Source organism: Heteronotia binoei, chromosome 15 (genome assembly GCF_032191835.1).
Source record: "Heteronotia binoei isolate CCM8104 ecotype False Entrance Well chromosome 15, APGP_CSIRO_Hbin_v1, whole genome shotgun sequence".
In the NCBI taxonomy this organism is placed as follows: domain Eukaryota; kingdom Metazoa; phylum Chordata; class Lepidosauria; order Squamata; family Gekkonidae; genus Heteronotia; species Heteronotia binoei.
The window spans coordinates 65,089,610-65,106,806 of record NC_083237.1 but is presented as its reverse complement, the minus strand read 5'-3'; the positions used below and the strand labels follow the sequence as shown (position 1 = coordinate 65,106,806).

Here is a 17,197-nt window from a genome sequence, read left to right as displayed (position 1 = left end):
AGGGTAACTTATTGTGTTGTAATTGTGGTGGCATCAGGCCATCCTCCTGGAGTGCAGAAGTGTCCGAGGATAGCAGCTCCAGCTGCACCGCAGGAACATCAGAAAGCAGAGATTCTGGAGGCAGTAAACTGACAGATGGCCCAAGTCCCATCATCAGTAAGTTCTCAAAGATTTCAGGTTTTCACGGCTGGCATCATCATTAGGGTTTGTAGAATCTTTCGGGCTCAAGAAGGTCAGAGCGCCTGCTCCAGCTGCAACGCCACTGAGGATGTTCTCCGCAGCTGAGAATGAAACGTCTGGAAGAAAAACTTTCTCCAGTAGAACACGGCACTTGAGCCTGAAAGATTCTACAAACCCTGTGAGGTGGGTGGGGCTGAAAGAGCTCTCACAGTAGCTGCCCTTTCAAGGACAACTCCCATGAGAGCTATGGCTGACCCAAGGCCATTCCAGCATGTGCAAATGGAAAAGAGAGGAATCAAACCCGGTTCTCCCAGATAAGAGTCCGCGCACTTAACCACTACACCAAACTGGCTCTCTCTGTAATAAGAGCCCTGGAAGCTTTTGGAGGATTGGCTGCAGCAGGGGTGTGTGGCCTAATAGACAAAGAAGTTCCTACTACAAAAAAAGCCCTGTTTATTAATTATTTCAAAAAGAGAAGGTGTTGTGATACAATTTCAAGATTAGAGTTATTTGAATACTTTCTCCAAGGTCACATGTTCAGGTAGACAGTTGTTGGATTAAAACTGTTTGAACAACCTCTTTGTTCTTCTGGTCTCTAATTCAGAACCTGGAAATATCTTAATTAGCTGGCAAAGAACCTTGGGAATAGAACGGCACTGTCCTGAGAATGGTTTGGGCTGCACCATGCATGCCCTCTGACACAGGTTGAACAGATGTGACTAGAAGTGGCTTGTTCTACAGCTCCGGGGTGGGTGTGAACATCTGCATCTCAGGAGCAAGCTTGACATTCACCACAGCAGTACCCCTCCCCCACTATCAATGCCTTGAGCTTTTCATTCTGCTCTCCACCAGCAGTAAACCCACCCACCCCACAACTGTTTTGCCTGCAGAAGCTGATCTGCAATTCCCGAAAGGAAAACGAAACCAGCATGGTGGCCTGTGAATTAGGCAACCCAATGAAATCTCACACAGAGGTAAGCCGAGCTGTGGGCTCACCTGTGCCTGAAAGCCACGTCCTCTGGTCTTTGGGCCCTGCGCCAGGTTTGAAGGGAGGGCTGGCCTTGGCTATTCGACAACGAGCAGAGGGCACTCTGCCCAGGATCTCTTCCCTTGTCATAAAAGGCAGCGCTGAGATTCAGAAGTCCTTGGTAACATCTCTTTATTAACAAGCATGCAAGCAGAGGCTGTTGGGAAGAAGGCAGCTCATAAAACAGGCAGCAAGATGGCGGATTCAGTATCAGATTCCCCGAACATCTGTGTGGGTCGCAGATCCTGCACAGACACCTCCCCCCCAGCTTCCTTCCAGTCCCTCTAAACTTGCAGCTCTCTGGTTCTTGTTTTGTCCAAATCTAAACTTTTAAAAAATGTTCATAAACAAAAAGTACTTATATATTCACTATGTTATGAGTGTTAATCACTGATAAATGTTATGAGTGTTAATCACAATAATAGCAAGTTGTGATAAAAATGTCTTTAAGATAATAATTAAATTACAAATTAGTCTCTCTCTCTCTCTCTCTCTCTCTCTCTCTCTCTCTCTCTCTCTCTCTCTCTCTCTCTCTATATATATATATATATATATATATATATATATATATATATATATATATATATACACAGAGAGAGAGAGAGAGAGAGAGAGAGAGAGAATGAGAACCAAACATTAAAAAGGTAGGATAAGATAGAAATACCAAAATGGTTCATTTATACGTAAACAAGCATATTTTGACTGACAAGAGCCTAAAAATCAATAGGTGAAAGAAGCCATCAATGTTATCTAATAAATTGTACCTAGTAACATTTTTCTATAATTTCTATAAAATTGCTAATGAAATTGCTAAACAGATCTTACATTGTTAAGGGCAAATTACTTATATACTTTTTATTTTGGTCTGGTCTACGTACAAATACATTTACGTTCCTAACATTTCTGATATTTCTAATGTTAGGTCATTGTAAGCATAAACATTTTGAACATATGCTATTCAGTTCTATCTTTTAATCTTTTTGGTATTCTTCTTCTTTTCACAAATTAGTGTAGTACACTGTGTCATTAGTAAGTGAGACATTGAGCAAACCATTCATGAGAAAGGAAATTTTTAGGATGCCAAAAAAAAAAAAAAAATAGTAACAAAATATACTCAAAACATCAGTAATGTACGGCTGGTGAGAGATCTTGTTTTTTGTTTCCACATCTCCAACAAGTCACAGAATTAGCTAAGCAAATCCTCTTCAATTGCCAAAGCGTCAAATGCTTGCAGGGTAGGACTGTATAAGAATTTTCCCTGAATGAGATGTGACATGTTACTTTATAATTTTGTTTGAAAATAAATACCCACCTTCTGTGGATTATAGCAAACCATTTCTGCGTCTTCCCTGCTGGGCAGGGACTGTGCCATTCCCAAGGCTGGAGGCAGATTTCCAGCCATTGCATCTTGTTGTTGACCTGCAGGAGTCAAGTAACGCAATGCCGTACTGATAATCGACCGTTCGTTATAATTAAGACCACAAGCCCTGTAATGATATGATGTCGTCTGCATCTGGCTCCATCCAAGGGATGCAGGAAATGTTCTGCTGCCGCTCAACAGAGAGCCAAATGTTGCTGGCGGCTGAGTTCTTCTGCTTCTGTACTCTGCACTTCTCTTTCTGTCCTTCCTTCCCGCCCCCGCTGACAGATGCAGGTGGACATGGAGGTCAGCGTCAGTCAACTGGAAGAGGCTGGTGAAGCTGTCACTTTCAGGATGCAGCTCAAAAGGTTAGGGCCGACTCCACTCCTCTGCCAGAGTCCCCCAGATCCAAGCGAGGAGATTAAATCTCACTTCTGTGGCAGCCCCCCCCCCCCCCAAAAAAAATCCAAGCATTGCAGGGATCTCACACCCTGAACCTATGAAGCTGCCTTCTACTGAATCAGCCCCTCGGTCCATCAAAGTCAGTATTGTCTTCTCAGACTGGCAGCGGCTCTCCAGGGTCTCCAGCTGAGGTTTTCCACACCTACTTGCCTGGACCCTTTTTGGTTGGAGATGCTGGGGATTGAACGTGGGACCTTCTGCTTACCAAGCAGATGCTCTACCACAGAGCCACAGTCCCTGAAATCTCATTCATAGGGTTGCCAAATCTGACTCAAGAAATATCTGAGAACTTTGGGGGTGGAGCCAGGAGACTTTGGAGTGGAGCCAAGAGCAAGGGTGTGGCAAGCACAACTCAACTCCAAAGAGAGTTCTGGCCATCACATTTAGACGGGGCCACACTCTTTTTAAATGCTTTCCCTCCTTTGGAAATAATGGAGGATAGGGGCACCTTCTTTTGGGCTTCATAGAATTGGACCCCCTGGTCCAATCTTTTTAAAACTTTGAGGGTATTTTGAGGAGAGTCACCAGATGCTATGCTGAAAATTTGGTCCCTCACCCTCAAAAAACAGCCCCCCAGAGCCCAAGATACCTGCAGGTGGGGGGAGATGGGTGGGGGCAGGAAGTTGGGGCGGGGGAGGTGCCTTGCCTGGGGCACTATGCACCCAAGCACCGGCGCTGTCCCCAGTTTCACTTCCATCTTTTCCTGCAGTGGGAACAGAGACAACCCAAACAGCAATGTGAAGCTGCTGCATGTGCCAGTCGAGGTTGAGGCGAGGATGAAGCTGTGGGGGTGAGTGAGGACCTTGGGGACTGGAGAGAGGAGGCTGCCAAGGTGGTTCAGCTGCAGCCACCTTTCTGGACCTGCTGCTTTCCCATGTGCACAGCCTGGGTTTTCATGGGGAAAACAAATTAAACATGCGGTCCCGGTAAGCGGACATGCAGCCTGTGATCTGCAAGAAGTTCTTCCTTGTGGTTTTCTCAACGAATAAGACGAGACTGCTGTAAGATGCAGCTCAACTGGTGTGACCTTGGGCTTTTCTGCATTCTCATTCTCTTCACTTGTGCATCCCTATTGCTTTGAGGAGGGGTTACATAAGAACAATAGAGAAGCCATGTTGGATCAGGCCAGTGGGCCATCCAGTCCAACACTCTGTGTCACAGAAGAACATAAGAGAAGCCCTGTTGGATCAGGCCAATAGCCCATACAATCCAACACTCTGTGTCACATAAGAACATAAGAGAAGCCCTGTTGGATCAGGCCAATGGCCCATCCAGTCCAACACTCTGTGTCACATAAGAACATAAGAGAAGCCCTGTTGGATCAGGCCAATGGCCCATCCAGTCCAACGCTCTGTGTCACAGAAGAACATAAGAGAAGCCCTGTTGGATCAGGCCAATGGCCCATCCAGTCCAACGCTCTGTGTCACAGAAGAACATAAGAGAAGCCATGTTGGATCAGGCCAGTGGCCCATCCAGTCCAACACTCTGTGTCACAGAAGAACATAAGAGAAGCCTGTTGGATCAGGCCAATGGCCCATCCAGTCCAACACTCTGTGTCACATAAGAACATAAGAGAAGCCATGTTGGATCAGGCCAATGGCCCATCCAGTCCAACACTCTGTGTCACATAAGAACATAAGAGAAACCATGTTGGATCAGGCCAATGGCCCATCCAGTCCAACGCTGTGTGTCACAGAAGAACATAAGAGAAGCCATGTTGGATCAGGCCAATGGCCCATCCAGTCCAACACTCTGTGTCACATAAGAACATAAGAGAAGCCATGTTGGATCAGGCCAATGATCCATCCTGTCCAACACTCTGTGTCACAGAAGAACATAAGAGAAGCCCTGTTGGATCAGGCCAATGGCCCATCCAGTCCAACACTCTGTGTCACATAAGAACATAAGAGAAACCATGTTGGATCAGGCCAATGGCCCATCCAGTCCAACGCTGTGTGTCACAGAAGAACATAAGAGAAGCCATGTTGGATCAGGCCAATGGCCCATCCAGTCCAACACTCTGTGTCACATAAGAACATAAGAGAAGCCATGTTGGATCAGGCCAATGATCCATCCTGTCCAACACTCTGTGTCACAGAAGAACATAAGAGAAGCCCTGTTGGATCAGGCCAGTGGCCCATCCAGTCCAACACTCTGTGTCACAGAAGAACATAAGAGAAGCCATGTTGGATCAGGCCAATGATCCATCCTGTCCAACACTCTGTGTCACAGAAGAACATAAGAGAAGCCCTGTTGGATCAGGCCAGTGGCCCATCCAGTCCAACACTCTGTGTCATACTGTGGCTAAAAAAACCAGGCACCATCGGGAGGCCCATCAGTCGGGCCAGGGTTCTGTTTCTGCACGTGCTTTAATCCTTGTCCAGGTTGTAAGTAAGATGGGTGACCCATCTTGAAGAATTGTTTCAACAATGAATGAGATGAACATCTAAAACTTTATTATTACCCGTGATAAAATGCTTAGAGACACAAACTTCCTTAGTGACAGAGCTGGAAGAGCAGAGCCTGAGGCTTCAACCACACCATGAAATGGATGCTTGAATCTGTGATGAGGAAGTCCTTGATGGTGCCTTGCTAGAGAGAATTAAATAATAGAATTGAAGATATGGGGGCATGATGGGAAATTGCCATAATTTTCTAGGGACGTATTTAGACAGCACAGTAGGTTCACTGAAGTAGAGTATTTGCAATGAGATGTATACCTAAGATTCTCTTATGAACAATTGTACAACAAAGTGAATTTTGAATACTGATTACTGAATCGAATAGGTGGGTTTATATTGTATTTATTGCTTGCAAATGTTATATTGACACTATTGATATAATTTTTTGTGCCTTTGAGGTTATATTCTGAATTATTCTGATATTTACATACGCCTGTCGTTCCTAAGGATATTCTATGTACGTGATTAACAACAAAAAATACATACACATTGTGGTGGTTTATGAAATGTATTGAGATGCTATTACAGCCAATTCTTTTTTTTGTACTCATGTTCCGTTTTAATTTTTATTTAATTCCATTTTTTATCCTGTCCTCCCCGCCGAAGTGGGCTCAGGGTGGCTTATATTGGAAGATGATGAAGAAGAAGATATTGGATTTATATCCTGCCCTCCACTCCAAAGAGTCTCAGAGCGGCTCACAATCTCCTTTACCTTCCTCCCCCACAACAGACACCCTGTGAGGTGGGTGGGGCTGGAGAGGGCTCTCACAGCAGCTGCCCTTTCAAGGACAACCTCTGCCAGAGCTATGGCTGACCCAAGGCCATGCTAGCAGGTGCAAGTGGAGGAGTGGGGAATCAAACCCGGTTCTCCCAGATAAGAGTCCGCACATTTAACCACTACACCAAACTGGCTCTCCAATTATAAACATATAATAGGACATAAAAACCATACAACAGTTAAAAACATAGAAAAATTGACATTCCAGTCTTATGATCTTAGGTTTCAGATTAATGTTCTCTGTGAAGCAGATCTTAGATGGTTCTAGATGCTGTACTCTAGAGCAGGGGTGTCAAACTCATTTGTTATGAGGGCCAGATCTTGTCAAGAGTCGCTCCATTTTGCTCCTCTTGACATATGTATTCAATTTTACAGTACTATGTTTGTGCTTGCTTTGCCTTTGATATAACTGTTCCTTGCTGCTTATCTGGAGGGAGGATGGCATGTCTGGGAACTGGCTAGTTGCTCTATAACCAAGGTCAAAGAGCTGGAGGAGATGCGAACCATGAACTGATAGTAGGCACCTGTTGTGATGAGAGCTTAGTAGAAACCCCGTGCAAAACCCCCGCTTTTGCTTGGCGCACTTTGGCTTGAATTATAACGGTCAGAGCAAAGGTTTATAAGTCGGCAGAACTGACAGAGAGATCAGTTCTGACAACGCGTCTGTATGCCCATGAAGCTGGAATAAAGATCTTGAACTCTACTTGTCTTTTCCTTGACTCTGGGTCTGGCAGATCTGACATAAATGAGACCTTGCTGGGCTGGGCCATGCGTAACATAAAATGTAATGCCAGCTAGCAGAGATATAAACTTTATAAAGGCCCCAAACATAATTAAAGGGGTTTTTTAATTAAAATAAAATATACTTAAAGCCTTAGCACTCTTGCAATATTTTGTTTATTTAACAGTTTCTGCTAATTGATACCTCTTGCTCTGAATTATTGCATCAAAATCTGGAGACAATATCTGTGCTGTAGCAATCTTGAGTATGCTGTTCAGGTGTTGTTCAAGCGTATATCTGCACGTTGCAAACCTACTTTTTATTTATTAACATTCATTACAGAAATCTCATGGTCAATGCTTTGAACCTAAGACTGACAGGAAACATGAAATGGCTGGTATTGCAAACATTTGTACATAATCTGCTACATGAGCTGGTCAGCCAATGGAGAAAATAGAGACTTTGCTCTTTAGTTCCTGTGCGATTGAGCAAACCTGGCAAAGCAAGCTGTGACACAGAAGGAAACAAGAGAGGGAGAAGGAAGCAGATAACAGTGAGTTGCCCGAGGGCCTGATAAGAGCCCTCCAAGGGCCTGATCCAGCCCTCAGGCTGCATGTTTGACACCTCTGCTCTAGAGTATAGCCTAAATATTACATCACTGTATGTGCTGCAGAAAAAAACTACAGATTTAAAGTCCAGGGAAATGTGCCGCATGCACAGAGATGTGATATTGAACTGATCACTAGAGGGAAAAACACACATGCAGGAAAGACCTCCCCCCCCCCAAAAAAAGCAACAAAACTAAGAATGCAAAAGAGCCACTTGTGAATAGTGGGGAGACCAGGTGCTGGAAACAAGGTGGGCGAGGCATTTCCTCCAGAGAAGGCCATGTGCCAAGGCAAGAGGGAGAGGGGAACCTTGAATGCCCGCTTTCTTTCTGCCTTCCCCTAGGAACTCTGCTCCAGCCAGCGTTCTGCTCCCACTGGTTACTGAGAACCCCAAAAGTGAGAGCAAGAAAGTGGCTGACTACGGGCCCCCAGTGGAGCACATTTATCAGGTATAGAGAAGCTGTGGTGGGGATTGAATTTAATGGGTGGTGGCACATCCCCAGCTGATCACTGATATTTCCCCACTTGCTGACCCATTTTTTCCCATCATCCACCCCAGTTGCAGAATGATGGTCCGAGTTCTGTTTCTGGAGCTGAACTTCTTGTGAACTTTCCCAATCGTTTCCGGGGAAGCTTCCTCCTCTACATCACAAAGGTTACCACGGAAGGCAGCATCAGCTGCTCTCCTTCCAATGAGACCAACCCCCTAAAGGTAAGACTGGCCCAGTTGCCTCAGGCCGAAGGACAGCTTTCTTGGTTTGTTTAGAAATGTATCATCTATCATCTGCTTTTTTCCCAAATGGGCATCCACAGCAGCTTAAAATGACTTAAAATTGCCTGCTTCCCTCCTCTGTTTTTTTCTTTACAACAACCCTGCCAAGTAGGTTAAGCAGAGATGGGGGGGGAGTCAAAGTCATCTAGCAAGCTTCTATGACAGAATGGAGATTTGGTTTTAAACTGGCAACTTGCGTACTTTAATCTTTAATCCTGTTAATTCAACTATTATTCATGTCCTTGCAATGTGGTTTCTGCTGGGCCCATAACCTGTTGGGATGAACTGGTATAGTTAACCCAGTTCTCCTAGCAGTTTCTGTATTGCTTGCATCCTAGAGTCAAAGGAGATAAGGTGGGATGGAAATATTTTAAATAATTTTTTCCCTTTTCTCCACCTTGTAGCAAACAAACAAAAAATTATATGCAACCAATATAAAACCTCCCCCAGACTTTTAAATCTCCCAAATATGAAATCTGGCATTGAACTACTCACCCAGAGCAGTACACAACTGGCCAATGAATTTTGAGCAAAGACCCTCGTGGACAAAGCCATTTACATAGCTGGCAGAAAATATGGAGAGAGGATGTGGCCAAACCTTCTAGAGGGACCCATTCCTAAGCTCTAGAACTATCATCTCAAGTCCTTCATTTCCTATAGGAGAGGATGGAGGAGACAGACAGGTAGGTGGGCTGACAGTGTTTTAGCTATGCAGGCCATGGGCATGGTAAAACTGACCCCTTAAACTGAGCTCAGAAACAAACAGGTCACCAGTGCCAGTATTCCCAGAGCAATGTTTCCCCCACAGTGTGGCTAACTACCAAAAGGCCAACAGGAAACCTTCTAACAGGCCATTGAGACCAAAGCCCTCCCTCACCATAGGGCTCCTAACCTCCCACTGGGGGCAGGGGTTCCCCCAATCTTGGGGACTACATCCTACTGGCACAGGATTGGCCAGTGGGAGAAGCCCTGCCCCTGAAGAACTCTGATGGCCAATGTGCCCAGTGCAATGACATCACCTGGAAGTGATGTAATCGTCCCAGGCACATTGCACAGGGATGCTGTAGAGCAGGGTGTCAAACATGAGGCCCAGGAGCCAAATCAAGCCCCCAGAGGGCTCCCATCAGGCCCCCAAGCAACTGACTGTCATTTGCTGCCTTCTCCCTCTCTCTTGCTTCCTTCTGCATCATAGCTTGCTTTGCCAGGCTTGCTCAATCGCACAGGAGCTATAGAGCAAAGCCTATATTTTCTCCATTGAGAGCCAGTTTGGTGTAGTGGTTAAGTGTGTGGATTCTTATCTGGGAGAACCGGGTTTGATTCCCCACTCCTCCACTTACAGCTGCTGGAATGGCCTTGGGTTAGCCATAGCTCTCGCAGGAGTTGTCCTTGAAAGGGCAGCTGCTGTGAGAGCCCTCTCAGCCCCACCTCATAGGGTGTCTGTTGTTGGGGGGAGAAGATATAGGAGACTGTAACCACTCTGAGTCTCTGATTCAGAGAGAAGGGCAGGGTATAAATCTGCAGTCTTCTTCTTCCATTGGCTGGGGCTTCTCCCTTGGGGAGGAGGGGGGGAGGGATAGTGTCTCTCAATTGCACAGCAGAGCTACTGGGCCAAGCCTCTCTTCCTTCTATTGGCTTAGGCTCCTCCCCCTCCTGGTCCCCTGGGGAAGGAAGGAATGAGCCACAGCTTCCTTTGCCCAGTTCTCTGGACTGCGCAGGAGAGATACAAAGAAAGCACTTTGAAGACCAATGAGAGCTAAGTTTGTATCTCTACTACCTGGCATTATGCTTTAGGACACACATGAGGCCTGTCAGATCCAGGCCTCATAACAAAAGGAGTTTGACACCCCTGCGCTAGCATTTTGGTATAAAACTCTATGGTACCATAGAATTTTATACCAAAATGCTAGAGCATCTCCCCACAATGTGCCTGACACGATTACATCGCTTCCGGGTTCCCCCCCCACTGGCAGCCAGGTAGGACCTGTCAATCTTGCCTCACCATTTCCGTCCAGAACTGAAATTCACTGATATGCTAGACATGGAAGTTCTATAGCAGCATTTGTTAGACAAATTCTTTGTGACTCTTATCCTAATTTAATTTTAAAAAACTGTTCTCATAGGAAAATTGGTCCAGTCCTCTGAAGATGCAGCCCGACTGCATTTCACCTGAGCTTTGTCCTTTCATTGTAGCTCGAGGTTCTGGAGCCCACTGCGACCCCCACCTACAACGGGACTTTCCAGCCACAAAGGTGGCGCGAGAAACGTGATGTGACCGCAGAGGCTGACCGAGCAATGCTGCAGGGACCTGTTATGGTGGTGAGACTGTGGAGGGAATCTGGCAAACTTGACAATGTAGTCCAACCAAATGGTATCAGATTTACAGTTCAGTTCTACATAGTTTCCTCCAGTCTAGGCCTGTTGGTTGAATTGGACTTGAACTGGAATAATATGGGATAGGATTTCTTTGTCAATTTTAAACTCCTTGTCCAGTTTGTAAATAAGATGGGTGACCCTTCTTGCAGAGCTGTTCCAAGAATGAATGAGATGAACATCAGAATCTTTAGCTGGACCCAGGATGAATCGCTTAATGACCTCAACTTCCTTTGTGACAGAGCTGAAGGGGAGAACCGATCTCTGAGTGATGTATACTCTAGACAAAATAGTTATTACTAATTTATGAAAATATTTGTATCCCAAGGGTACCAGCAAAATGAGAAAGAATAAATTGGAGGGCATCCCCACCATACATTTTTGAACCAATCACGTTCACTTATATTGAATTCTAATGGATGGAAATTTGATCTCTCTGCAGAACTGTAGCAGTCAGGCCTGTGCCGCCATCCTCTGCCAGGTGGGGGCGCTGGAGAAGGGGCAGGGAGCTTCTGTCTCGATCCATACAGTGCTGTGGCTGCAGACCTTCCAAGAGGTAAGGGGGGGCCAGAAAGCAGGGGTTCTATCTAGTTCCCTCCTTTGCCTGCAGTTATGCTTTGGTATTGTGGGTGGTCCTTGCACGGTTCTCATAATTTTGCTGTGAGTTTACTAATGGCCAGCAAACAGCAGCTCAGCAATCCCTTCTGCTTTGCATTCACTTCTCCTGCCTTTGCTACTTTCCCTTTGTGCCTTCGTTCGTTTGTTTGTTCCTTCCTTCCTGACAACACTTCTCCAGCTAGCTTCAAGGTGTGCTAAAGATACTGGAAGGATGGGGGAGTCATTGGGGTGGGGGCTCCAGCTGCCTCCCATGAGGGGAAAAAAAGAGTCAAGGGGGAGGGCATGCCTGAGCTCCCAGGTTACCTCTGTTTTCATGGAGGGTCTGTGTTTGCTTGAAAGGGTTTTAAACAACAGCAGAAAGTAACTAGCCATGGAAACCATTACTTTTAGGAGTGTCTAAAGAGGGGGTATTCAGTTAGGTATTTATTTACAGGGCTTTTTTTGAGCAGGAATGCACAGGAACGCAGTTCTGGCTGACCTTGTGTCAGGGGTGGTGGCTTAATATGCAAATGAGTTCCTGCTGGGCTTTTTTTGTCAAAAAGCCCTGTATGAAACAATGGTGATGTAAGGGGTGTGGCCTCATATGTAAATGAGTTCCTGTTGGGCTTTTTCTACAAAAGAAGCCCTGTTTATTTATATAAATTCTGCCTTTCCACTCCAATTGGGGACCCAAAGCATCTGTTATCAAGAAGAAGAAGAAGAAGATATTGGATTTATATCCCGCCCTCCACTCCGAAGAGTCTCAGAACGGCTCACAATCTCCTTTCCCTTCCTCCCCCACAACAGACACCCTGTGAGGTGGGTGGGGCTGGAGAGGGCTCTCCCAGCAGCTGCCCTTTCAAGGACAACCTCTGCCAGAGCTATGGCTGACCCAAGGCCATGCCAGCAGGTGCAAGTGGAGGAGTGGGGAATCAAACCCGGTTCTCCCAGATAAGAGTCCGCGCACTTAACCACGACACCAAACTGGCTCTCAATCCCCTCTCCTCCATTTTATCCACACAATAACCCGGTGAGGTAGAAGGAAGTTTGGGTCTTGTGGCACCTTTAAGACCGCAAATGAAAGCTTATACCCAGAATAAAACTTTGCTGGTCTTAAAGGTGCCACTGGACTGTGCACAAAAAAGCTTATACCCAGAATAAAATTTTGCTGGTCTTCAAAGTGCCGCTGGACGCAAACTTTGTCCTGCTACTTCCGACCAACACAGCTGTCCACCCGAACCTGTGAGGTGGGTTAGGCTGTCCCAAGGTCACCCTGCAAGCTTCCGCGGAGCTGTTGCATCAAGAAACTGGCCCTCCACTGAAGTGTGTAGGGCTTCTGCGAACTGTGGGGCAGAACCAGCATTTTCCTTCCCCTCTGTGTGAGACTCATGTGAAGATTGTCTCTTCTTTTCCTGTCACAGTGTCCCCTGGAACACTTCCTCATCCAATCCCAGGCCTGGTTTGGGGCCTCAGGAATGCCATACCGAATACAGCCGAAAGTTCTGCCGAGCGGGATCTCCATGGTATGTCTGAAAATCTGTGTTGCAGCAATGGATTTGTCTACTACAGACTCCAAAAGACATTAGAATGCTTGTGTGTGTGTGTGTGTGTGTTTTAAAAAGTATTGATCTTCATAATTTAAAGTATTTCTAAGATACCTTTCCATCCAAATAGGGTTCCCAAGGTGACAAGCCTCAAAATGTTAGATCATTTCAACATTCAAAATAAAGTGTATATCAAACAATTCAACAAAAATATATAATCATATGCAACAGCCAGGGAGGAGGGCTAACACCAGCTATTGGGGCTATGCCAGAACAAAGAAAGAGAAACGTCTTTACCCACTCGGTGGACGGAACCAGGGCTGGCATGCTGCCTGCTAGTCACCTAGGCCGCAGCCCGGGGGGGTCAAATTGGGTGCCCCTTGGGCAGGCGGAGGCTGCCCTCTCCCTCCTGGGTTATTTAAATCATGTGGGAGGGCACCCAAGAGCATCCGCTGCTCTTCCTCCACCTGGGAAAAGTCAGCGGTTGCTCCTGAGGTCAGAGGCTGCTCCTGAGCTCCCTCCCATGTGATTTAAATCACCAGCAAGCCTGGCACCAGAAAAGTCCCGTATGAAGACCGACGCTGTCCTTGTGCTATGGGAGAGGTGGAGTCGATGACTCATATGTGTTTTCGATGCCCTTTCCACCAAGTACAGAGGGATAGGTTTGTTTCCCCGTTTGTAGTTAAACCAATGGCAGACGCGGACGAGGCGTGTTTGGAGAAACTTTTGGTGGATGCAAGTCCAACTATCTTCAGACAGATAGCCAAATTTTGCCATTACCTTGTGAAGTTCCATACTAAGAAACAAGAAACTGCATGTCTTGTATGACCTCTTGGAATTTTAGGTTATAAATGTTTTTATATACTCTGATTTAAAGGATTTATATAAATTGGAACTGTCTTGAATTTTAAAATTGGTTAAATTATATTTTAGTTATCTTGGATTGTATAGGTGGGGAAATGTTTAAGTATTTTACTGTATTTTATGTTTTTGTAGGAGGGTATTTTATACTATCCTAGGTATTTTCGGAGGGTTTTATATGATGTGTTGTAGTTTTTATATTGGTCTATGACTGTAATAAAAGTTCATTCATTCAAGCCTGGCACCATCTCCCTGAGGAGAGAGTTCCAAAGTTTTGGCCTCATGACCATGAAGGCCTTGTGTCCAGATCACTTCAAGGGGAGTCCATTCGAGGCCAGTGTCTCAAACTCACTGCTTCACTTCCCACCCCAGGCAGAGACGTTGGTGGAGAGGCTGAATCCTGATGCTGAGAAGAGCATTCCTGTCTGGTGGATCGTTGCCGCTGTGTTGGCTGGCCTTTTCCTCCTTGCTGCCTCCATTACCCTGCTTTGGAAGGTGAGTGAGCAGGGCTGGCCCAACCACAGTGGGGGGCAGAACCCTAAGGCCAGAGGTTACCAGAGAGAGAGAGCACCCGCCTGCCTGCCTGGTGGGAGGACACACACACGAACCTGCAAGCAGCTTCCTAGCTGGGAGTGACATTCCTGGAGATTTTGCAGAAGAAGAAGAGAGAAGAGATTGAATTTATACCCTGCACTTCACTTGGACTCTCAGAGCGGCTTACAATTTCCTTTCCCTTCTCTTACAATCTCCTTTCCCTTCCTTTCATCTCAATACACTTCCAGGTAGCATTATTAGGTATGAGCTCCCCAAGATCACACTCCTTCCCCCATGTTTTTTAAAAGCACAAACCTAGTGTATACAGTCAACAACTCTTTAAAAAATCAGGTGACTCTAAAAGTGTTGTATCTGTGTGGTGCAAATTCAGATTAGCCAATGTGCTTGAGATCTTCCCCCTCCCAATCTATTCCAGCTCTAGTTTGGGAAATATATTAATAGCTAGATGTGCTGGGGTTAGGCTTCCCAACCCTCCCGCCCTGGCGGGGGACCCCAGGATTTCCAGCCACTTCCCCCGCTCCCCAAAAAAACGGAAGCGGGGGGAGGGGGGAAACGGCGCCAAGGAGCGTGGCAAGCTGCCCCATCTCGGAGCGGGCGCTGCCGCTGCGCGGCAGCCGCCTCTTCTCCGCTTCACCATGGCTGCTCCTCCGAGATGGGCTCAGGCTGGGCCCATCTCGGAAGAGCAGCTGGGAGGGGGCGGGGAGGGGGCGGCGGCATGGCGGCATTGCCCGCTCTGCCTCTGAGATGGAGTCGGGCGAGGGGCGGGCCAGGAGTGTGCGGGCCGCAAGTCTGGGTCCTTCTAGGACCGGACTCGCAGCTCGCCGTGCTCCTGGCCTGCCTCCATCCTCGCCTCCCCTTCTCTGGTTTCGCCTCGGCTGCTCAGGCTGGGCCCATCTCGGAGGAGCGGCTGCGGTGGGGCGGGGAAGAGGCGGCAGCAACGCGGCGGCGTCGCCCGCTCCGCTCTGCCTCTGGGGTGGAATCAGAGAAGGGGAGGGTGGAGGGAAGGAGTTCAATTGTGCTTGTCACACACTTGCTCCTAGCTCCACCCCAGTGTCTCCTGGCTCCACCCCCAACGTCTCCTGGCTCCACCCCCAAAGTCCCCAGATATTTCTGGAATTGGACTTGGCAAACCTAGCTGGGGTGCATTTAGATCAGGAATCATTTGTTGAAGACCGGCTCTGTCATAGATGGGACTTTGTGGGACCAGGTTTGGTATAATGGACCGTTTTCGCACACCTCGCAGTAGGCTTTCCAATACCCCCACCCTGGTGGGGGACCCCCAGATTTGCAGCCTTCTCCCCCGCTCTCCAAAAATCTGGAAGCGGGGGTGGGGAGAACATGCCTGTAGTTGTAGAGCTCCTGCAGGTTTAGAAACCTGCAAACGATCCGTTTGCGCAGGAAACAGGAAGGGCTTCATTGGAAAGGGTCAGTAATAGTTTCCATGGAGAACGGCCCCTCCCTTTCTTTTGCTTTCGTTTTCACAACAAGTAGAGTTCTGCAGGAAGAAGATCTAGTAAGTATTTGTGTGTGAGAGAGAGGGAGGGGGCAGGGGATTCCCTGGTTTGGAGGCCCTCCCCCCCCCCTTTAGAAAGCGTGGGTGGGGAGGGAAATGTCTACTGGGCACTCTATTATTCCCTATGGAGAACGATTCCCATAGGGAATTGATCCATGGGTATTGGGGGCCCTGGGGGGGCTATTTTTTGGGGTAGAGGCACCAAAATTTTAGTATAGCATCTACTGCCTTTCCCCAAACTACCCCCCAAGTTTCAAAATGATTGGACCAGAGGGTCCAATTCTATGAGCCCCAAAAGATGGTGCCCCTATCCTTAATTATTTCCTATGGAAGTAAGGCATTAAAAAAGGTGTGCTGTCCCTTTAGATGTGATGGCCAGAACTCCCTTGGAGTTCAATTATGCTTGTCACACCCTTGTTCCTGGCTCCACCCCCAATGTCTCCTGGCTCCACCCCCAAAGTCTCCTGGCTCCGCCCCCAAAGTCCCCAGATTTTTCTTTAATTGGACTTGGCAACCCTACCTTGCAGTCACAATCCTGTTCCCTCCGCAGCGTCTGGTCAGATTTCCCACCATCTGCGCCGAAGTTACAGGAAGTGCTGCAGCTTTTGCGTAGCAAATGTAAACCACTAAAACCCAGTTTACGTTTGCTACACAAAAGCCGCGGCACTTCCGGCGCAGATGGTGGGAAATCCGACAGACGCTGCGGAGGGAACAGGATTGTGACTGTGAGGTAAGCTGTGTGCGAAAATGGTAATGGTTAAGTGTGCGGACTCTTATTTGGGAGAACTGGGTTTGATTCCCCACTCCTCCACTTGCACCTGCTGGAATGGCCTTGGGTCAGCCATTGCTCTGGCAGAGGTTATCCTTGAAAGGGCAGCTGCTGTGAGAGTCCTCTCAGCCCCACCTATCTCACAGGGTGTCTGTTGTGGGGGGAGAAGATAAAGGAGATTATAAGCCACTCTGAGACTCTGAGTATAGGGCGTGATATAAATCCAATATCATCACCTTCTTCTTCTTCTTATGAAGCTGCCTTCTACTGAATCAGACCCTCGGTCCATCAAAGTCAGTATTGTCTACTCAGACTGGCAGTGGCTCTCCAGGGTCTCAAGCTGAAGTTTTTCACACCTATTTGCTTGGACCCCTTTTAGTTGGAGATGCCGGGGATTGAACCTGAGACCTTCTGCTTACCAAGCAGATGCTCTGCCACTGAGCCACCGTCCCTTCCCCTTCCCTTCTTCTTCCTCTTCCTCTTCTTTTTGCCATGTGTGGAAAAAAATGTAATGCCAGGTAGTGGAGATATAAACTTTATAAAGGGCACAGACAAACACAAAGATTTTTTAAAACTTAAAATAAAAGCAAGTTTAAAACTCTTACAATATTTTGTTTA

At 47.0% G+C, this 17,197-nt stretch overlaps 1 protein-coding gene across 1 annotated transcript in view; it reads left to right on the top strand.

Annotated features, from left to right (window-relative positions):
• The window catches only part of ITGA2B (integrin subunit alpha 2b), a 60,416-nt gene that overhangs the window by 41,390 nt on the left and 1,829 nt on the right, over nucleotides 1–17,197 (top strand). The window contains exons 21-29 of the mRNA XM_060255269.1: nucleotides 1,071–1,154; nucleotides 2,856–2,935; nucleotides 3,739–3,819; nucleotides 7,942–8,047; nucleotides 8,158–8,310; nucleotides 10,561–10,686; nucleotides 11,183–11,296; nucleotides 12,759–12,860; nucleotides 14,115–14,237. Coding sequence (XP_060111252.1) covers nucleotides 1,071–1,154; nucleotides 2,856–2,935; nucleotides 3,739–3,819; nucleotides 7,942–8,047; nucleotides 8,158–8,310; nucleotides 10,561–10,686; nucleotides 11,183–11,296; nucleotides 12,759–12,860; nucleotides 14,115–14,237 — 969 coding nt within the window. The remainder of the gene's footprint in view (nucleotides 1–1,070; nucleotides 1,155–2,855; nucleotides 2,936–3,738; nucleotides 3,820–7,941; nucleotides 8,048–8,157; nucleotides 8,311–10,560; nucleotides 10,687–11,182; nucleotides 11,297–12,758; nucleotides 12,861–14,114; nucleotides 14,238–17,197) is intronic.